Source organism: Eublepharis macularius, chromosome 2, assembly GCF_028583425.1.
Source record: "Eublepharis macularius isolate TG4126 chromosome 2, MPM_Emac_v1.0, whole genome shotgun sequence".
Taxonomy (NCBI): Eukaryota; Metazoa; Chordata; class Lepidosauria; order Squamata; family Eublepharidae; genus Eublepharis; species Eublepharis macularius.
This window is the reverse complement of record NC_072791.1, coordinates 151,058,438-151,080,748: the sequence shown is the minus strand read 5'-3', so window position 1 is coordinate 151,080,748 and position 22,311 is coordinate 151,058,438. Positions and strand designations below refer to the sequence as shown.

Below are 22,311 nucleotides of genomic sequence, written 5' to 3'. Positions count from 1 at the left end.
CCTATGCTTCCCCACACCAATAGGCATCTTATCCAAGCTCCGGATGCCTCCTAACCTGCCAAGCAGTTCTGCTCCTGTTCCTCTACAGAGCTCCAACAGTCAGTCTACTTTATCTGATGACTCGATGTGGTGCAGGAAGTCCCTGTGAGTGGGAAAAAGAAAGTGAGTGAGCAGAGTCAGGGAGAAGATGCCACCAAGCTGGGATGTACTTCGCAGGGCCTCTCAGAGGTTGAGAGAGGCCTGAGGGTTGTTAGACTGTTGGGTCATTGAGTATAGGGGTGGGAGAGGTTTGCCACTGGTTCTGTGAGCATCCTATGGGTTTTGTACAAGTGCAGCCATTGTTTTCAGTTTGGGGAGGGGAGTTAACCTCCCCAATGTTTCTTTCTAGTTGTCACATTTTTCTGCAACCCTGGGGGGTTCCCCAAGTTTGCAGAAGCATCTGCTTTGTAGCCAAGTGCCCCTCAACAGCAGGATTAAATATCTGTGGTGAAGTGAGCACTCGGCTGTTAGTATATAGATGGGAGAAAGCCAGGTACAAATCTTTATTCTGCCATCGAGCTCACTGGGTGGTCTTGAGCAGATCATTTCTTTCTCAGCCTAATCAAACTTACAGAGTTGTTGTGAGAATCATATAAGACATTTTAAACTCCTTGGAGCAAGGGAAGGTAAATAATGTGATAAATAATGAATTCAATTGTCAACATCAGATACATTAATTTCAGTCTTTGGATATGAACTGTAATCTTTATTTTACAAATGACTAACTTTGTCAATCGTTAATATCTTTTTCTAGAGGACTTACATTCTCTCTTTCTAAATAACAGTCTTGTGGTCCCTTGAAGGCTAACATATTTATTGTGGTACAAGCTTTCATGAGCTTTCTTTCAACCATTTATAGAGATCTTTTCTGTAAAGTGTTTCAGAGCATTTTATTATCTTAAATTTCTAGATGAAGTACTAGAAGGAAGAATGTATCAGTGTATCACTATCAGCTACATTCTCTGTAGCTGATAGTGACTCATCACTCTGGGATTCACTCTGCAACTTACAAAAGTTTGGTCTACACGTGCAGTATGGTGAAGTCCAGAGGACTCTACCACTTTAGACTGTGCAGCAAGTGGTGAAGTCCAGAGGACTCTACCACTTTAGACTGTGGATGGGAAATCACATTTTTGAATGCTTGTCCATGTAAAAAATCTCCCAGCAAGCAGAAATCAATACAGTAGGGAGGGTCTGGTCTAGAACCTTTCTTCCCCATGTGCCAGTGAAATAGCATGGCACACTGTACCACTTCAGGTTTCTACCATCACATTCTGCTGTAGGTTTAATTAGGTGGGTAGCCATGTTGGTCTGCAGTAGAACAGCGGGATTTTCATCCAGTGGCACCTTAAAGACCAACAAGTGTAAGCTTTCGAGAGTCAGAGTTTCCTTCTTCAGACACTTCCTGCTGCTATAGGTTTAGACTCAATCTCCAGCAAAAGATGTAAAATATTGAATATATTTATTACTTGTCATTGCAGGTTATCTAGACATACGTCACACCTCCATAATGAAGAACATAAGCAATGTGACTGAATTTATCCTCTTGGGCCTTACTCACAATGAAGAGATGCAGAAAATCTGTTTTGTGCTGTTTCTGATTTTCTATTTAATCATAGTGCTGGGAAACCTCCTCATAGTTGTCACCATAATTTTTAGCTCTCGTCTGAACTCTCCTATGTACTTTTTCCTCAGTTACTTATCTTTTATAGACATCTGTTATTCCTCTGTTACAGCCCCCAAAATGATTGCAGACTTCCTTGTTGAGAAGAAAACCATCTCCTTCATTGGTTGCATAGCGCAGCTCTTTGGGGTCCATTTCTTTGGTTGTACAGAGATTTTCATCCTCACGGTGATGGCTTATGATCGATACATTGCAATTTGTAAACCACTCCATTATACCACCATTATGACCAAACGGATTTGTGGCCAGATGGTGGCAGCCTCCTGGGTAGGAGGTTTTATGCATTCAATGGTGCAGACTCTTGTTACCACTCAGCTTCCTTTCTGTGGGCCCAATGAAATTGACCACTATTTCTGTGATGTCCACCCTTTACTGCAACTGGCATGCACAGATACTTATGTAGTTGGTATCATAGTGGTTGCTAACAGTGGAATGATTGCTTTGAGCTGCTTCCTCATCCTGGTTGTGTCATACATTGTGATCTTGGTGTCTTTGAAATCTCACTCTTCAGAAGGTCGCCGAAAAGCTCTTTCTACCTGTGCTTCCCATGTCACAGTAGTGATTTTATTTTTTGGACCATGCACTTTTACCTACATCCGTCCTTCCAGTAACTTCTCTGAAGATAAGACGGTGGCTATTTTTTATACTGTTATTACTCCAATGCTGAACCCATTAATTTACACACTAAGAAATGAGGAGGTAAAGAATGCCATGAGAAAATTATGGGATAGGAAACTGATATCAAGTGGGAAAACAAGAATGTGACCTTTAGATTGATTTTAGTTAAACAGCATGAGTAAAAATGATTAACATATTCAGCAGAAATAGTGTTTTAGAAAAATTTATACTTAGACATTGTTCTGTTTGTAAATCAGTCTTCATTTCTGCGAAATTTTCCATATCTTTCAGTTGGTCTGCACCTTTCAAAGATAAATTCTGAAATATCTACAAATGTAACCAAGAAATACAATCGTAAACAGTTATGATAACACTTCTAAGTACATCAAAGTCAATGGGTTTAGATGAGTAGAAGTCTGTTTAGAATTGCATTGTAAAAGTTTATTCATCCATTGGCATTTTCATTATGCCAGCTATGTGTACTTGAACATGTATGGGCATTTGAACTGGACCTTAATGTTGAAATGGTGGTGTAATCTTTACAAAATATATGTTAAGGGAGAACTGGAAAAACATTTCAAATTCCTAACATCACATTTTTATGTGTTGGTCCGGTATAGTGCTTTTTAAAAATGTTCCCGGCACCTCCCTTCAAATAAGAGACAGGACAACAAGAAAGGGGCTTAACTAGTTTATTAAATAGAAAATCAACATATAATCTATTTCTCTTTTAAGGGGATGGGCTGCGCTCTGCAACCTTTCATGGCTACCTTTGGTTGGTCAATACCACTCTGGCTCCCAACATAGACAGCAAGTAATTGCCAGCTTTATTTATCCTCACCGGTACATGAACTGTTGATGAGGAAATTTTTCACTTCATTTTATAAAATGCTTGGTGGTTGTACCTGTATCTGGATAGCTGGTATGTTAATTCTTTTCTGGTTCTATTTTAATAAAACAACAATAAGAAACTAATATTTTCATTAGTGTGTTTATTTACTAAAGCAAGAGGTACAAAGCAATTTTAATCTTTAAGGCTCAGGTTAATGCAGCCATTAATTAGGACAACTTAAATTCCAGAAAACTGCATGGTACCCAAGTGCCCTTTCAGCCATGAAGCTCCAAGGGTGACTTCAGCCTAATATGCTCTACGGGGTTGTTGTGAGAATAAAATGAAGAAGGGAGAACCATGTGTGAAACTCTGAATTCCTTGGCAGGATGGTTGGGTTAAAAATGCACTACTAAATAAAATATAACCTGTCAAAAGATATTTCCATGTGGCTTACTTACATCATTTCATGCACTATGTTGTTACTAGTTAGCTTCAAACAGCTGTTACTACAGCGCCAACTATTAAATCTGGGCTCTTGCTCACAAGTTAAAGAACTTGTCAGTCTGTAAGCATATCAGATGTGTCTTCACTTCCAGAAAGCAACCAGTTTCTTTATAAGAAGCTGTCTTCCATCCCATGCCTCTGCAAAATATTTTGAAATATCTCCACAATGGTATCAGCTGCTGGATTGTCCAGTTCTGCCGTGTCGAAGAAGAAACTTCTTAAATAAAAGGATTCTGCCATGCATGCACATTACGAGTACTATTTTTTGTATGCTAATCATGGTACGTTCATAGATCACAAAATGTACCTTTCAGTCAAATTGTATTATGAACTTTACCAGCTTCTTCTGCATTCCAGTTGCAGTGATGGGAGATATCTGCACATGCATAACCAAATAGTGACCTACTTTTCTCCATATTTTGCATAAAAACCAAATAAACAAGTCTTTGACCAGCACAGAACTAAAGGCAAAATTATTCATAGTGCAATCCTAAGCAGCAGGGTGGAAACTGCATAGAGAGAGAACTAAGCCTTGCACGGGCGTAAATGGCACTTATGCCAACATAAACCCCTCTCCACCGGCGCCTGCCCGAGGCACAGTACCGCAGATGGGTCACCAGCAGCGGGCACGTTGGTGGCTAGGTGGAGGCGCAAGTCCCCATGCTGGCACAGGAGGGGGCGGGGAGGGGGTGGGGCATGAGTTAGTCCGCTTCTAAAGCCTCTCTAGCCCTGGGAAAGTTACGCCAGGAAAAAAGGAGGCATAGCTCGTAGGCGCCCATTGAATGGAGAAACACAAGCTCCTCTCTTGCTGCTCAGCCCTGCCCTGCAGCCCGCAGGAGCATAGGATGGGAACTACCATGGGGGCCAATCCGCATCCACTTCCGGGGTGGGCGAGCCCCCCCTGCATCCAATCACCTGCTCATACACCCTACAAAACATCTGGCTGCGCTGTCATGACCTCAGATAAGTGAGCACATGGCCGAAAGCTCTACCCATTAGCCTTCTGCCATGGGTACTTTGAGCACGAGGCGGGAGAGAGGGTACTCATGGTGGCGGGCACTGAGTGCACTGAGGGGACTTAGCGAGAAAACTGGGAGAACTTTGCACTTGCTCAAGGGAAGAAGGGCAAAGTCCAGAGTGTTTGGCTAACTAACAATAACCACTCAAATTTCCTTGCAGGTCATCTGACTCTGAAGTTCCATCTCAGTAAGGAGCAAGGTAGCACTTACAGGTAAGATGGAGATGGGGTGGTGCAGCTTGCTGCCTGAACTCGCCTGAACTCACCTGAACTCGCCTGACCACTAGCCTTTTCAGGTGAGGCTTGGCGGGGGAGAGGACGGTGGCGACAGCCCCTGCCTGCCCCAGAGGCAGTTGCCCAGAAAACTACTCTTGACCAGGTGTTTGTAACTACCTGTTAACTTCCTCCCTTAAAGGTAAAATCACCCCAAGGCAGTGCGCTTCCTCGCCAGAGGGTCTTGCTAGCTGGTTGCTAGCTGCACCTGTGGGGCTGCCGCCGCTGCTCTCTACTATGCGCATCTTCTCAGATGTTGGAGTGTGGGCTTTGCATTGGTCATGGACCAGGCTGGGTTACTTGCAGCACATGTGTGTCTTTCTCCTGCAGGCACATTGTGACACATCTGGGAGATGATCAACCGAGCATGTCTGCTCCCCCCCCCCGTAATCCTCTGTGAGTGTCATTCAGATCCAGACCAGGGGGCAATATCTCAAGGCAGTCTATATCTCATCCTCACCCCTGGGAGTGCAGAATGAGGGCTGCGCAAAATGCCTTAGCTCCCTTTCCAGCCAAGAGACATTGGCACTTTTTCCAATTTAATAAAATGAGTTGAAAAACAACAAACTTCTGTGTTTGCATGCCTGACTGACATTGCCTGCAGTTGCCCTCTCAGCTCCCTGTCACACATGTCCTCTTACACATTCCTGCAAATGTATCAAGTGGCGCCCCCATCCAGCCTCCCTGCCCCCTTCCTCCCTTCAATGTAACTTCAGGCAGTGGGGTGGGAATTGAAGTGTGGCCCATGAATGTCTGTGGGGGGCGGGCACTGAGGACTTTCATTCTCTGATAGTCTGAGCTACTGGCATCTGATAAGCCAGGAAGATGGTCACTGCACATGGGAAGTTGCTGCCAGGGTGTGGGGGATCCAAACGGCCTCCCTCATGGTTCCTGTCACTCATTGAAGACCCCACCTCCCCCACCTGCTTCTCCGGAACCTGGGGACTACTTAGGGTTGCCAGTCTCCAGGTGGTAGCTGGAGATCTCCCAGAATTACAACTGATCTCCAGGCAACAGAGATCAGTTCCCTACTATCTGGCCCTACATTTCAGGGAGGGGGAACCTGTTTCTTGTGGTGGTGGCGGCAGCAGCGTGGATTTGCAGGCACAACAAGCTGCAGCCACCAGCCTGGCCCTCATCGGAAATGGGGGCTGGATGGGTGAGAGGGTGGGTGTTCGATCTGGATCTTCATTGTCACCTCTGCCCCCTCCCTGGCAGGGATGCCTGCGTTCTGAAGGGGGGCCTATTGGCAGCAGTTAGGATCATGGACTCCCCATTGGCTGTGCCACTGCCTGCCCCTTGCCTGGATGTCGGGGGAGGGGTGTGGCCATTGCCTGGTGTGAGTGGGGTTGTCAGGGGAATGGTGGGTGGGCGCTCCTGGCAGTGGCCGCACCTTGCCTTGTCTGGTGGGACTCTCCTGCAAAAGTCCATAGGGAGCTGTGGAATGGCGCCCCATTTACGTCAATGCACGAGCGACAATATCAGGAACATTTCCACAAACAATGCCAAGTTCACAAAGACACAAGTTCACAAAGACATAGCATTAGTAGGAATCCAATACAACACAGTGGTGAGGTCTATGGTTCCTGATCCTAACTCATTAGGAGATCATCTGAGATCCCCTCCCTACAATACACTCCTCCTATCTGAGTAAAAAGCCTTTTTGAAATGATGAAATACAATCTGTTCTCAATTTTGGCATATTGTCATCAGTTCATAGATTTCATAGTATAGTTTCTGGAGTTTTTTGCATCATATAGCCTGTTATATTCTTGATTTCTTTTATGATTTCCCCCCAATACTCTTGGATTTTTGGACTTGTCCACCAACAATGGATAAATGTTCCTAAATTGCCATAGTGTTTCCATCATCTAAGATCTTTGCTAGTTTTACAATAATAACGTTTCAGTGCTGTAAGATACCATCTAGCAAAGATCTTGTAAGACTGCATTTTGATGTTATAGGCTTCAGAATTATATAAATTAGAATTCCAGACAAGACTCCATTGTTTTTCATTAATAATTTTTCCACAATCTGTTTGCCAGGATTTTTGTGTTGTTGCTACTGTGCTTTTGATTTAAAAGTGTATAAAGTTTGGAAATTATACCTTTTAGATTATGTACATTGTTTCTCATTATTGTTTCAAATGGGGTTCAAGTTCTATCCACCAAAGTCTTAATAGCTGTTTTATAAACCATATTATGAATTTGATAGTATTGAAAACAAGGAATCTCCATCTTATAGTTTGTCTCTAATTGTGATTTTGACCACAGGTGTCCTTTATGATATATATCACAAAGTCTATAAATACCTTTTATTTATTATTTATTATTTTTACCAGAAAGGTCATTATAGGGGAAATATCAGGGGCCAAAAAGGTCCTGTTTTGATCCCATGCATGTAGAGCAGTACAAATGGGTTATCTAAAACAATTTGGGTCTTTTTTTGAGTTTATTCCAAATACTACCTTGCAGATAGTTAGGTTCAAGATATGTGTCCAGGGGCAGAGGCTCAGCCCCCAGACTTACTGGGAGGAGGAGACGGGAGACAGCCGTGAGGCAACTACTGAGCCGCCCCAACGGACACCCGGATCCAGAACCCACCAGCACTAGAGGGAGGGAAAGAAGCTCCCAAGCCTTGGAGGGTTAGATGGGGCAGGTGGAAGCTGGCTAGCCCCACCCTCCGGGGGGAGGCTATGAGCCCAGGCAGGGATAGTGAGGACAGCTAGAAAGGGACTCAACCAGAGGGAGAGGGCACAAGAAGCAGTGACAGCCAGCCAGCAACCTTACCAGCAGAAAAGGAAAGGCAGCCAGGGCAACAAAGGGCTGTGCCCCAACTTGTAGACAGACTAGAAGGGATTAGCCAGGACCAGGTGAGGCTAGGAGCAAAGCAGCCACAAGTGGGGCTGCCTGAGGCAATCAGCAGAGAAAGCCTGGCGGCCAGCAAAGGAGGCGCAGGTCTGGCTTCCCAGAGCAGCCAGCCAAGCAACCACAGGTGTGGCTGCCTAGGACAGCCAGGGCCATGGCTAGAGGGATGGGGGCATGGGTGACAGGTGGAGCTGGGGATGGGTAAAAGTATATAAGGGAAGTTCTCCCACAAGGTGGGGTGGTGAGTTAGGAGAAGGAAGCAGGAGAAGGAGGTGGGTTTTGTAGGTGGGTGGTGGAGTTTAGGAGAATGAGAGAGAGAAGCTAGAAGCAGGAAGAGCAAGGAAGATGCAGAAGAGGAGGAAGAGCAAGCCTGGAGGCTTTGGAAGGCAGGATATATGGGGAGGCAGCCGGGGCTCTGTCAGGTTGAGCTGGCCTGTGAGTGGATTGAGAGAGAGTGAGGGTGATGTATTACCACCACCACCCCTCTTTCCACAGAGCGAGAACCTGCACAATCCCTGACAGCTTCCCAAGGCCAAAGTCAAGCACGCCAGCAACCAGCACAGTGGCGCCCGGGGCGGAACCTGACAATATGTTTGTTCTATTAGCAGCCATGCTTGATTTTTATTCTGTGAGTTATAAGATAATATATTTTTTATTTGTGCTGATTCATAATATTTGCTTAAATTAGGAAAGCCTAATCCTTCAAGTTTGGTTGGTTTTGTTAATAAATAATTTTTTCTTGGTCTTTTATTAGACCAAAGGAAGTTTATTATATTATTTTGGCAAGCTTTTAAATCTTTTGGGTTTAGTTTAATAGGAATATTTCAAAATAAAATAAATATTTTGGTAAAATGGTTGATTTAATAAGCTCTCTCTCTCTCTCTCTCTCTCTCTCATAAAAAAACCTCCACAGGTATTGTGTTATTCCTCCTGCTGCATAGGAATAATTCAGACACCCCTTTCCCACATTTAAAAGGCAGGCAATTCTTTTCTGTTATACTAATTGTGGCAAAGGACTGGCCACCTGCTGTCATCAACAAATGATAAAGAATAATTGACTAATTCTTCACCAAAGTCCTCTGCAAATATGCTGTTTCCTATGTTGGAATTGAAAGCATCCTTTACAGGAAAAAAACATTTTGCTACAATTTTAAAATCATTTTTTTTTGTAGAAATGAAATTTAACCCTCATAAACAGTAGATGACATCATGTGGAAACATGAAAAAAAACCTGCATCGGTGAGGTGTCTGAAAATGTTGTCAGCTTGAGGTTGAGAAATACCTGGAGATTTGGGGTGGGGGGTAGAACCTGAGGAGAGTGGGGTTTGGAGTGGAGCTGGGGCTCAACAAGTTATAATGCCATAGAGGCCACCCTACAAAGCAGCCGTTTTCTCCAGAGGAACTGATTTCTGTTGTGTGGAGATAGGTTATAATCATGGGATTGCCACGTGGAGGTTGGCAATCTCTATGGTATTATACTCTACTGAGGTCCCACCCTTCTTCAAAACCTGCAAGGAAACTCCCAAGTAAGTGTGCAGTGGGCACGCTTCTGGCTGACATGATGCCACTTCCTGAAGTGACCTCATTGCGCCCTGTGGTGGGCCTGCTTCTGTGCTTCATGGGGACAATTTTGGCCCCCACCACTGAAATGGCCCTGTGCAAAGCTCAGGAGCAAACCTGTTGCCAGTGTAATGACATCACTTCCCAGAAGGAAGGAGACTCCTGGTAAGTTCCAGGTAGGGGTGTGCGCTTCGGGAATCCAATTCGGGTAAAATATCCGCATCGGACCTGATCCAGAAAGCTTCGGGATTTCCAAATCGGGGCCAACATGTTGGACCTGATTCGGAAATCCCGAAGTATTCGGAATGCTTCAGGAAGCTTTGGGGGACCCGGGGGGGGGGTTAGGTTTAAAGGGCCCTTTCACAAGCGGCAGGGCCCTTTAAACCTAGCCATTCCCTCCCACCCTTTCCTCCTCCCCACTTACCTGGCACTGGCAGAAGGGAAGGCTGGCCCTCTCCCACTGGGAAGACATAGGGATCTGGCAACCCTACTCCAAGTGTTTGCTTTCTGTCCTTCCAAGTGTTCCGGATGACTGGACAGCCTGATTCAGATATAGGCATTAACTTAAGAAGCCCTAAACTTCTATTTAGCTTTCCTATATAAAATAATTTAACTCCTGGCAAGAGGTACACCACAAATAACATTTTAGGTTAATTACCTGGTATAGTATACAATTAATACAATTACAGAATCTCTGCTTCCATTCTAAGCTGTTATTATTAAGACATGATTATTTAGCATTCTAAATATCACCTCAATCAACAGAAAATCATACCATCTATCATAAGTACATAGATCATTAAGAGAGCACAATCATATGAGTCCAAGAAAGTATCTTACCCAAAGATAAGCAGGTTGTAGGAAGGGAACTCCTTTTAAGAAGAAGCTCCTAATAAATTCAGCTTCTCCTAATCAATTCAGCCAGGTTGGTGTAGTGGTTAAGAGCGCGGGACTCTAATCTGGAGAACAGAGTTTGATTCCTCACTCCTCCACTTGAAGCCAGCTGGGTGACCTTGGGTCACTCACAGCTTCTTGGAGTTCTCTCAACCCCACCCACGTCACAAGCTGATTGTTGTTGTGGGGATAATAATGACATTGTAAACCACTCTGAGTGGGTGTTAAGTTATCCTGAAGGGCGGTATATAAATCAGATGTTATTATGTTATTATTATTCTCAAATTTTGTAGGGTTTCAGAACCATCTCCTAACAATAACTAACTGTTCAGCTTCAAAGGTCTCATATTCTTATTATCTTATAACTTCAAATGCCAGACAAGGCTATCTCTATTTGAAACATCTTATTAAAGTATACAAAAGTTCTTATTAAATGTTATTTTAACAAAGTCTATATAAAATTAGTGATTACAAGTTTCTCATACATACAAATATCTTTTAGCCCTCCACCAATACACCCATCCTTGAGTTATATCTCCAACTTCTGTGAAGTTAGACATTCCTGCCATTCTCATACGCTCTCTGCACTTGGGGTTTCAAAGGTTTTGACGGCCCTTCTAATCTACACAAGGCCATTCAACTGTGTTACTCCTCTGTTTCATGCCCCTCTCCCAGGTTGTTCTTTCTAGGTCTCTAGACTCCCTTCATGGCATGTCTAGCTATGGGGCCAGGCTAGCCCTGTTCGTTTGTGCAAAGACTTCTATGATTTTCTTGGCCAAATCCAGAAACTGTTCTTCTGTAATTCTAGCTATATTTGTAACACACGGTCCACTCTATAAAAAGGTTCTATCCTATTCCTGTCTTCTTGCTTTGTCCTGGAAAGCGCCTTGTGAAGCTGGTGAGATAAGCAGACACTACAGAGAAACTGGACAGACACTTTTGTGGGAAGTGCAATGTCATTTAATGCTAGCACAGACATTGGAGTCTCAAGGGAAGACAGTGGAGAGTCAGTACAGGGCTAGATAGGCTGCTTCCTGACATTTCCTGTCCTTTCCTGACCTTTGCTGACCTTTGCTGTCTCCTGCAGCTATCCACCCAGAATACAATTCCTTCCACTTCTTTCTCTCTATTTTTGCCCACAATGAGGCTTGGACATGTTTATGCAATGCGACACTCCTGGCCGCAGCAAGAGCCTCTTGGCTGGGAGCTGGAATTTGCCTCCCCATAGGAGGGGGAGGCAGTGGGGTTTGCCCAGGCATCCTGGGTATGCTGGAGGGGTGGAGACACAGGCCTTATAAGGCCGCTTCACCCCTCAGGTTCGTTAAGCCAGGTTAAAAAGGAATTGTAAGATCTGTGCTAGAACTTCAGCAGGTGATGGACCCCTTAACTTTGCATGCAGGGTGGTTGCACCCAGCAGGGCATTCCTTAAACATTTGTGTGATGCTCTTGCACCATTGTTTGTGGATTAATGCAGGGATGAAGGAAGACCATGAAGTTTGGGGATAATTGTTAGACTCCTTTAATGGTATATCCTTCTGGAGGCAGGAATTATTGCTGGAGGGGGAGGTCCAAGTTTCCTCCGATGGCTTTGGGGTACTTTTTGAGGGACACTGATGTGTGGCCCAATGGCTGGCTGATTGAGCAGAAGAGACCTGACATTCCTTGAGTTTTCCCCAAGCCTGGTAGTGGTTCAGTTGGGGCTGGTGAACCACTTAGTGCACTTTTGGTGTGATAATATGGTAGTGGTTCAAGTGGTTAACTCCCTCTCATCCAAATCACCCAGGGTTATGAGACTGGTCTGGGCATTTACCCTCAGGTGCTTGCATCTTAATATTTTGTTCGCAGCCAGGCATGTACCTGGTGTGAGCAACGGAGTGGCAGACACACTGTCTCACCTACAGATGGACCAGTTTCATCAGCTTGCCCCGAGGCTGACTTGTTGCCAGCTCAGAAGCCAAAGGAACTTTGGCAGACTAGAAGTCTGAGGCTTTCAGGGCCATTCAGTTAGCTATGGTTCCCGGCACCCAGAGGGTTGACGGCCAGGCGGTCCAGCAGTTTGCAGGGTTCAGGTGTGAAGTAGGTCTCCGCCTACTATCCCTGTGGAGCACCTGATGCAGTTCTGCACGACACAGAAAGATATGGGGCTAGCAGTCAGGTAATTTCGGAGCCAGCTGGTGGCTCTGGCCTTTGCGTGCGAAGTCCATAGCCTGGGTGACACCACAGGGGACTTCCGCATCCAGAAGGTGCTGGAGGGTTGGGCTTGCAAGGTGGGGGCACCCAGACATCAGACACAGCCCATCTCGCCTGAAATCCTTAAGGGGTTGAAAGCAGTGTGGGGTAGGGTCTGTCACTCTAAATTTGAGGCAGTCCTGTTCCACGCTGCTTCCCTGATTGCCTTCTTTGGAGTGCTCACAGTTAGCGAGCTCATTCCTCAGTCCCTTAAGGATGAGCCCAGCTGAGCCTTGAGGGTCAGTGGGGAGAGCAGGTTGTATTAACCACTCCACGCTCGAAGACTGATCAGAGGCAGAAGGGAATAGATGTCATCCTTGGCCCATGTGCTGAGAGGGACTCGTGCCCAGTACTTGCCCTCAGATCAGGGCCAGAGGCATGGAGCAGGGTGTGCTGTTTCACCACTCGGACAGTTCTCTGCTGACCAAGTACCAGTTTTGGATTGTCATGGAGTGGGCAGTCTTCAAACTGGGTCTGGCAGGGGTCAAATTGGGTCAGCATCCACAGCAGCAGCCAATGGGCTACATGGGGCTAGCCATTCAAAGGGTGAATCAGTGGCGCTCCTCCACTTATCAAGCTTATGTTTGCCCCCGAAGTGTCTGCTGGAAGCTACTTTGAGGGGCTACAAACTGACCTTCTTAATGTCCAATAACCACCAAATTTGCAGAGGACATAGTCCTCACTGTCCTCTAAAGATCCCCCGGGTTTCAGAGAGATTGAACCCCAGAAAAGGCATGATCCATGGGTCCCTCCCTTTCCTGTAATTTTCTCTCCACAGTGGCAAAAACAGAAGTGTCTGCTGGCAGCTACTTTGAGGGGCTGGCCCTTTTCCTGGCTGGATGGGCCAGAATAGGAGCTCTCTAATTGGCAGAGACAGTGGCAAAAACTGGAGTGTCTGCTGGAAGCTACTTTGAGGGCCTACAAACTGACCTTCCCAATGTCCAAAACCCACCAAGCACACGAAACAATAGGCACAGCCTGATTGCTTCTGCGCTGTGCGTTCTGTGGTGCTGCCACTGGGTCGGGCCAGGGGCGGAAGTGCATGAAGCAACAGGCACAGCCTGGTCACTTCTGTGCTGCGCAGCCTGCGGCGCTGATGCTGGATGAGGCTGGGGGGGTCATCGGGGGCCAGCATGGGCCACAGCACCTCCTTCAGAGACCTGCGCTCGAGGTGGCTGCCAGCTCCACCTCAATGGATGCACCGGCCCTGGCGGCACAACAAGCCAAGAGGACACCAATTGGGTTCCAGCTTGGCCTGAGCCTGTGGGCCCCTATTGAATGGCAAGGCTGAAGAGGCCTGAGATGGCCAGGACTGCTACTGCTCTTGTTTGAAGGGAGGACTGCTCCTCCGCCTCACATCTTGGTCATGCACCTGGGCAGTAACAATCTTGTTAAGGGTAAGGACCTTTCTTTGCAGGTGTAAGTGGACTTGCAGGAGATAGGCAAGTGCTGGCTTGGCGTCCTGATTTTCTGGTCTGCAATGCTTCCGTGTTGCATGTGACAGGAAGCATTGGACCCTAAGGCAATAGAGAGGGCTGAGAGGAAGGCCAACAGAGCCCTCTTCAAAGATTTGGTGCAAGGATTGGGAATTTATCTGCCCCATCCGCAAATCAGGACTGAATTTGCAGACCTCTGCTGAGGAGATGGAGTTCACCTGTCAGTGAAAGGGAATAACATATTTCTGGAGGACCTACAGCAAGGGCTCAGGTTGGCTTTAAGCCACCTGTGGGACACAGAGGCCTAAGCAGAGGCTTGGCCTTGGTATTGGCAGGTTAGAACTTGGGGGAAAAGATGTGGGCTGGTGATCACCTTTGGCATAACCTCATTGGTGGGGAATTGGAGTCTGTCAGGAATGGCTGGCTGCTTCATGGCCCAGTGGTGAGAACTAGTGGGAAACCTCTGGACAAGCCAGTCCTCCTCTAGCTTTATGGCTGGAGGGGTGGAGCTTTAGGGGCGAATTGCATCGCCTGGCCAGGCCAGGTCCCAACCGTATGCAGGATGGCTTGCTCCCAGGGCAGCAGGTGGCTCGCCCAGACAGGTCAAGATAGAGGTCTAAGAGCGACTCCAGGGCCTGACCTGTACTGATAGTTAGGCCCTTGCCATGCTGACAGTTATGTTGTTGTATTTAATAAAGTGGCACTTTAGTTCCCAGCTCTTGTGTCTGCCTCTTCATTCTGACTGGAGGCGGGGGCAATCTCTGTTCATCCTTGTTTAGGAAAGATAGTTTTTACTTTGCCTCTCCTGTTTTGTATGTTCCCTTGCAGTAAAGAACATTTCTTTTCTGACAAGCCTCAATGTGAATTCATTCCTCAATCTACGTATAGAATTCTGCTGTGCAGAAAGTCAGCACTACCTTCAACTTCTTCTTTCCCTTCAACTGAAGATGCAAAAAGCTGGTTCAGCCAGTGCCCGCTTCTGCAGTGTAAGTCTCACGGGCCCAGCTCCATCAAGAGCTCTGGTCTGGCAAACCTGGACAGAATAGTACCCAGGCTATTCATATGTAGTCTTGCGCAAAGCTTGCTTCATTTTCCTCCCACAACTGAAACTAAGGCTCAGCAGAGCTTATTTTCAGCTAGTTTTGCCCTGACAACACAAGCATGAAATGTTTTCCTCTTAACTTTTTGCAATACTGTTGTGACTGTGCTGTATCCTATTATGGTTTTCATTGAAAAAGAAACGGGATAGTTTTAGGCCAGCCTGAAAAATTGGATGGCATCCTACCATGTGTCATCCTATGCAGAATACTGAAAATGTGGGAAATTGCAAAAATTCTTTTAATGTAGACCTGTAAATTCAGTAATAACTCAAACGACTAAAAGTTTGAAAAAAAACTGTGCACTGTGCTTTAAAAAGTTGAGTTACTTCTTCAGGGACTTGTTACATATTGAAAAGTTTCAAAATGCTCTTGGGAGCATATTAACAAAATCATAGACATGCTAGCAAGCCATGCCAGTGTTTAAATATTAAATATTAAATAAACACGGCGAGAGAGAGAAAACTAAGAAATTGAAGCAATTCATTTACTTAGCTACAGATAGAGCCAGTGGCTTTGCTGGCCTGTGAAGAGAAGAAATGGCTTCTGAGGCTGTTTGAGCTAGGAATGCTCAAACAGTACACTAGAACTGCATATCACTGAAGGGCAGTCCACTTATCCACCGAACAACTGAGTGGAATTTGGGCGAACCTCGGCAAGGGTAAAAGGACACTGGAACAGAAGATACAAGAGCATCTATATCGTGGACTAAGGGATGCCTTACAAGAAATTCTGTGAAGGTAACAAAGGTGGTCAACAGTACTTGATTTAATTGTACAGATGGCTAATTAGAATACTGAAGAAAATATTTATTAGGATTTTCTGTTGGATCAACAATTTCTTCCTTTAATATATATTTTGTATGGTCCAGCTCATCCTAATTGCTAAAGGAGGGAAACGTTCTTTCAGATCATTATTGTTCCCATTATATTATATATTTGACAATTCCTTTTCTTGCCTAAGGGATAAATGTTCTTAGTTTATAAGGCGCCTCTTGACTCTATAAAGGCTTTTTGAACCATTGAATAGCTGTTGTTTGTTAGTTCTTGTGAGGTCAACATTTGTTCAGAATCCTGGCTGGGGTAGCTTTCTTTGACTGTGTGTGCCTTTATGTAAGATTCAGAGGCAAAGTGAATGACAGTAGAAAGGTTATGCACTTTCTGCTCATCCCTTGTCCTGAGGTCCGTTGTAAGGGTGAAATGGCCATTGGGTCCTAGTTATGTTCAGATGTAGTATCATTAGGAGTTTGCTCCAGAGATTCATTCATTACAGTTGGCCATCCAGCTACAACTGTTGAATTTCTGGATGACACACGGATATTAGAAGGGCAGAGCCTCTAGCAGAAAACAATGTGGGCAACTCTTTGACCAATCACCACCAAATTCAGAAATTAATCTACTAACCTGTACTGGATAATATTTAAACATATTGAAAACTTTTAGATCTTAGCTGTATTTTTAATATTCAAACACATGTGCTTTATAGAAAGCTAAACTGAACTTTTAAAAGATTGAATATTTTAGTAACATGTTCAGGTTATGCTGTTGGGCACTGAGGGAATCCTGAAAGGCAAGTAATATTTGAACTTTTGATTGTGGTTTATTTGGTTCAACTCATAGGAGATGGATTTTATCCCCATTCTTTCTTTTAATATTAGAATGGCAACAGAAGTTTGACAGCATTGAGATCGATAGGCTGCAATCCTAAGAACACTTTCTTCGGAGTAAGGTCATTGAACTCCAAGATCTAGATGTAAGAGCCTGCTTGAAGGTTGTTGTGCATACTGTTTGGGAAATCTGTGAATAGACACTTTTCTCCCTCATAAATCTCTGTTGCTAAATCTTGTTATTTTTAAGTCAAAGTAGAGCACAGTAACTGCCAACTATGCTAGACTATCCTAGAATAAAATGGGTTTCAGGTTGTAGTTTTGTAACATTTAAATAATTTAAATAATCTAGCCAGTTGTCTTTCTGTACCCACGAACCAGCCCGGTTTGGGGTTTACGAACCAGGGTTTGTGGAAGCTCATTTCCATGAACTTCCATGAACTGGACTACTGGTTCGTTTGGTTCATATTAAATGCCAGTTTAAATGGCCATTTAAACTTTTCCTGCCACTTGCAAGTGGCAGGCTCCTTTAAACTATCAGCTGGCAGGCAGCAGGGGGGGATCCCCCCTTGCCAACTGCCAGCTGATAGTTTAAAGGGACCTGTGGCTTGCGGCAGGGTCCTTTAAACAGCCCACCCCCCTGCCCCCACCCCCAGCCCCAAACTCAGCCCCTCACCCCCCTCCCAAGCCCCAGTCCCAGCCCCCCACTTACCTTCCATCTGATGCTGGGGTGGTGGAGGCTTCCTCCGCTGCCCTGCGGGTGCGCAAGGCAGCAGCAGAAGAAGCTGAAAATGGCTGCGGCTGCCATTTGAGGGGCAGAAAGGCCGTTTTTGGCCTTATCCTCTGCTGCGTGGGCCTGCAGGGCAGCGAAGGAGGCCTCCACCACCCAAGCATCAGAGGGAAGGTAAGTGGGGGGTTGGGGCTGGGGACTCAGGTTGGGGCCATTTAAAGGGCCCTGCCTTGCAAAGGGCAGGTCCCTTTAAACTATCAGCTGGCAGGTGGCAGGGGGAATTCCCCCGCCTGCCAGCTGATAGTTCAAAGGGTCTTGCCCCTTGCAAGTGGCAGGAAAGGGCCCTTTAAATGATTAAATGCCCCCTTCCCTGCTGGAAAGGGGCATTTAAATACCACGAACCACGAACTGGTTTGTAATTGGGCCAGTTCTGTGCCAGTTCATGGTTCATGGAAACCCCACGAACCCCATGGTTCGGTTTTTTTCTAGTTCATGCTCATGTCTAGTAGTGGTTAAGAGTAGCAGGACTCTAATCTGGAGAACAGGGTTTGATTCCCCACTCCTCCACTTGAAGCTAGCTAGCTGACCTTGGGTCAGTTATAGCTTCTTGGAGCTCTCTCAGCCCCACCCACATCAGAGTGATTGTCATGAGGATAATAATGACATACTTGTGAACTGCTCCTGAAGACCGCTCCTGAAGAGCAGTATATAAATCAAACGTTATTAGTCTGCTATTGTTATTATTATCTCAAAATCTATTTTCTGTGTCCAGCCCTCAACAAAGAACATCAGGTAGATGAGCCGGTACATTTGTGTCACAGTCACATTAACACTTTAGTCCAGAGAGCTGCAAGTTCATAAGTATCAACAGGTGCTATAAAATTTGTTAATAACATGCCATTGGATAATCTTGACTCGGTTGTTTTGGGGTGTGTGACTGTAAACACCCAAGGATACACATCATCATATATGGACATTGAAGCTTCTATGCAGTATAGACTAAAATGTACAGAGGAAACATTGAATTACAGCCTAATCCCATGTTTATGGCAAAATATATTTTGTGGAACCTTAACAAGTAAGATAATTAATGGAACTGTCTCTGGATCTACAGATATCTTTTTTTTGGTCTTTTCTTTTTTTTTACCATCTATTTTCCAATTTTCCTAAACATAGGTACAAAAAAGAGAAAAGATTAAACAAAAGAAAAAAATCTGAATACAAAATAGCTCTACAAGCAACCATAAAAGTCTGACTTACATAGATACAATTGCAAAGCCATCAAAATTGTTACTAATTTAGATTAACTTTTTTCAATACAGTTAATAAAAATTGACCATAATAATTCAAATTGTGATATTCTTCCTCTCAGTAAACAAGTTAACTTCATCACAATATACATTTCTTTAATCTTTTCCAGTCATAAATAAATACTGGGTGAAGAAACCTTCTTCTAGTATCTCACAAAGTTTATTCTTGCTGTCATTATAGAATATAGAAGAATGTTTTGATATTTCCTTGGGATGGTCATAATGTTATTTAAGAAGAATATTTCAGGTAGTAGTGGGATGTTCAAATTAAGAGCTAAGTTCATCCTTCAAACTACCAGTATTCTTCCAGTATTCAGCAGCCCGAAGACAGCTCCACCATACATGGAAGAAGTCAGCCTCTGGCAGTTGCAATGCAACATCTGCTTGTAAAGTTTCTGTATATTTTTGCCAGCTTTTTAGGAATTAAATACCATTGATGTATCACTTTGAACACATTTTCTTTTAGTTGTAAATAAATGGAAAATGATAGACAAAATATAATTCCATGCCTCTTCATGCAATTCAAGTCCTAACATTACATTCTACTTTTACTGAAAAAACACTATTTTACAAATGTCATATAGATGAGAAAAAGGTGTTTAAACTCAGCAAGTTTTCTTAAAACTAATCCACCAAGTAATTTGCTTAACAAGATGATCTTAATCTGCAAATACTCAAGAGCACTAACCTGACCATTACTTTCTTTCCAGACCAGATCAAAGGCTATCACATTATTACCATTAAGTAAAGACCTGTAAGTATCTCAACCTAGGTTTTTCCCATTTAGAAAGAGAACCTAGATGGTAATTCTGAAGCTTATTCAGCTCTCTAACCACTGATGCAACTGGTGATATCCCCTCAAATTAATACATTATTTATTACAAAATTATCTGAGTTATAAATGGTTTTTCTTTCACCTTTACTAAGCCTGGTAAAAGTTTTAAGAGGTATCTTCACATAGGCTTGTTAAATAGTTATTTCAGAATCATCCTGCATATATCATTGTGAATTGCGGAGTTCTTGTTTAATTATTTCAATTGTTTTTGAGCAGTCTCAGAGAGAAGAGTCAGTTTCTGCCTTGAGGGAAGGGAGCTGCTGTTTGGTCACTCACTCCCCACATTTAAAATTAAGGATACAGCCATTTGATGGGGTGACTGGGAAGATTAATTTCTTAGTGAATCACTGGATGCATTTGCAGTTTACATTAAGCCTGAGTACCCCTGAGCCAGCCTTCTTGGTGGAGCTATCCTACTCTCCCTCCCAATTTCTCAGTAAAGAAATGGCTAGTTGCTTTGAGGCTGAGCTGGGGTTGCCAGGCCCAGTTACTCTCCCGGTGAGAGGGGTGGGGATCTGGCACTCACTTTTCTTGTTTCCTCATGTCCACGCTCTCCTAGGGCAGCATGATGACATCACTTCTGGGAAGGACATCATTGTGCAGGGCCTAGCAGTGCTCCAGTGCTTCGCACTGAGCTGATTTGGGCCCCAAATAAGGCAGATTTGGCACCATTGTGCCACCGCAGGAACACGTCGAGAGGGCTGTTTCTCCGCCTTTCCCCCCCATCAGCAAGGTGAGTGGTGGCAGGGAGCAGAGGGTGGGAGTGGGAGATCCCTTGCCCTCATGGGGGACCTGGAATCCCTAGACTGAGCAGGAATTTTTGAGGGCATTCTCTAACTGGCTTTGAGCAAAACATTTTTTTGCCTGCTCCACGCTGTGCTAGGGGGTGGAAGCTGAATAGGCATGGTCAGAGTAGACTGGTAAGGCTTGGGAGGGCACTCATTTGGTACTGGTCATCAGTGCCTGAACCTTCGTGCTGTCTGGTGTAGGGTGAAAGCCCTTGATTGGCAGCACTTCTTAACACAATATTCACAGAATCAGAGTTGGAATGGCCCATACAGACCTTCTTGTCCAACCCCCTGCCTAATGCAGGATGAGCTGAGTGCTCAGGCAAGAATAAGCAAAGATCAGTTGGATTATCACTTAGGGACTGGAGCCAAGGTGGGACTGCCCATATGCTGATGAACCTGTTGGGTAGACTTTTAGGGTGCCTGTACTAATTGGGTGTGATTGAGTTACCAGTTGCAGCTCAGCTTTTAAAAATAAATTTTAGTTTAACTCAAAGCTCGTATCTATCTTTCATTCTGGGAGGTAAGTGACCAAGTACTGCATTTCATGATATTGAAGTAATAATCCAGGAGAATCAATAGCTGTTAATATCTGGGCAAGATGTTAATATTCCATTTTTGAATGTGTTATTTTTTCATTGTAAGAAAATGAAATTTTATCTTATGCAATTCTTAATTATTTATAATGGCAGGTTATTTAATTCTATGCCGTAGCCCATCATCTACACTGAATACATGGAGAATGCAAACAATGTGTCTGAATTCATCCTCTTGGGACTTACCCAAAATCAGGACCTACAGAAAGTCTTCTTTGGGCTATTTTTGGTCTTCTATTCAGCGATTGTCCTGGGGAATCTGCTTATCATTGTCACAGTCAAGAGTAGTCCCAATCTGAATTCTCCCATGTATTTCTTTCTTAGCTACCTCTCACTTGTAGATATTTGCTACTCTTCTGTCACCACTCCCAAACTCATTAGTGACTTCCTTGTGAAGAAGAAAACCATCTCCTTTATTGGCTGTATAGCACAGCTGTTTGGATTTCATTTCTTTGGCTGCACCGAGATCTTTCTTCTCACTGTGATGGCATATGATCGGTACATTGCAATCTGCAAACCTCTCCATTATACAACAATTATGAACAAGACTGTGTGCAGTTGGATGGTAGTGGCTTCCTGGATTGGAGGGCTTTTGCATTCAATAATACAGACAGTCTTTACCACACATCTCCCTTTCTGTGGGCCCAATGAGATTGATCACTATTTCTGTGATGTCCAGCCATTACTGAAATTGGCCTGCACTGACACCTACATTGCGGGGCTCATCGTCTTTGCTGATAGTGGCATCATTTCTCTCAGCAGCTTTCTTTTGCTGAGTGTTTCATACATTCTCATCCTAATCTCGCTAAGAACTCATTCCTCGGAAGGACGCCTCAAAGCTCTTTCCACCTGTGCTTCCCATATCATAGTAGTCATCTTATTTTTTGGACCATGCATCTTCATCTACATGAGGCCTTCCACCACATTTTCAGAGGACAAGAGTGTGGCTGTGTTCTATACTGTTATCACTCCTATGCTAAACCCTTTAATTTATACTTTGAGAAATCAAGAGGTGAAAAATGCTATGAGGAAGTTGTGGAAGAAAAAAACTACTTTGGGTGGGAAATGAAAAGAGAGATTTGGAATTATGGTTTGTGCGTGCGTGCGTGCATGTATGTGAGTGGCTTCATCTGAATTTAGGTTCTACTTCTCTGTTGGTTCTGTTTAAAAAAATTTAAAAGCCACATCTTCATGGGTGTTTTTATTTTGTAATCAAGTGGAAGAGAGATTTATATTCTAAAGGCAAAGTTGAAAGCTACAGTTAGAGCCACACAAACACACACACACACACACACACACACACTTCATGTGCCTGATCAATGAATTTTACTAAAAGCCAGTTGGCACTGAACATTTCTCTAGTCTGCACGGGTGACCTATTCCTTTCCCATGTTG

At 44.4% G+C, this 22,311-nt stretch overlaps 2 protein-coding genes across 2 annotated transcripts; both read left to right on the top strand.

Annotated features, from left to right (window-relative positions):
• Positions 1-1,531: 1,531 nt before the first annotated feature.
• LOC129324502 (olfactory receptor 4S2-like) lies at positions 1,532-2,488 on the top strand. Its single transcript, XM_054971792.1, has one exon. It carries the CDS (start codon positions 1,550-1,552, stop codon positions 2,486-2,488), a length of 939 nt encoding a protein of 312 aa, XP_054827767.1. The 5' UTR covers positions 1,532-1,549.
• An 18,567-nt stretch (positions 2,489-21,055) lies between these two features.
• On the top strand, positions 21,056-21,985 carry LOC129324468 (olfactory receptor 4S2-like). The gene has a single exon (XM_054971733.1). It carries the CDS (start codon positions 21,056-21,058, stop codon positions 21,983-21,985), a length of 930 nt encoding a protein of 309 aa, XP_054827708.1.
• Positions 21,986-22,311: the final 326 nt, after the last annotated feature.

What these genes read in the sequence shown, in the direction of transcription:
- LOC129324502 (XM_054971792.1), top strand. Translation starts at nt 1,550, where the DNA reads ATGAAGAACATAAGCAATGTGACTGAATTTATCCTCTTGGGCCTTACT.
- LOC129324468 (XM_054971733.1), top strand. Translation starts at nt 21,056, where the DNA reads ATGGAGAATGCAAACAATGTGTCTGAATTCATCCTCTTGGGACTTACC.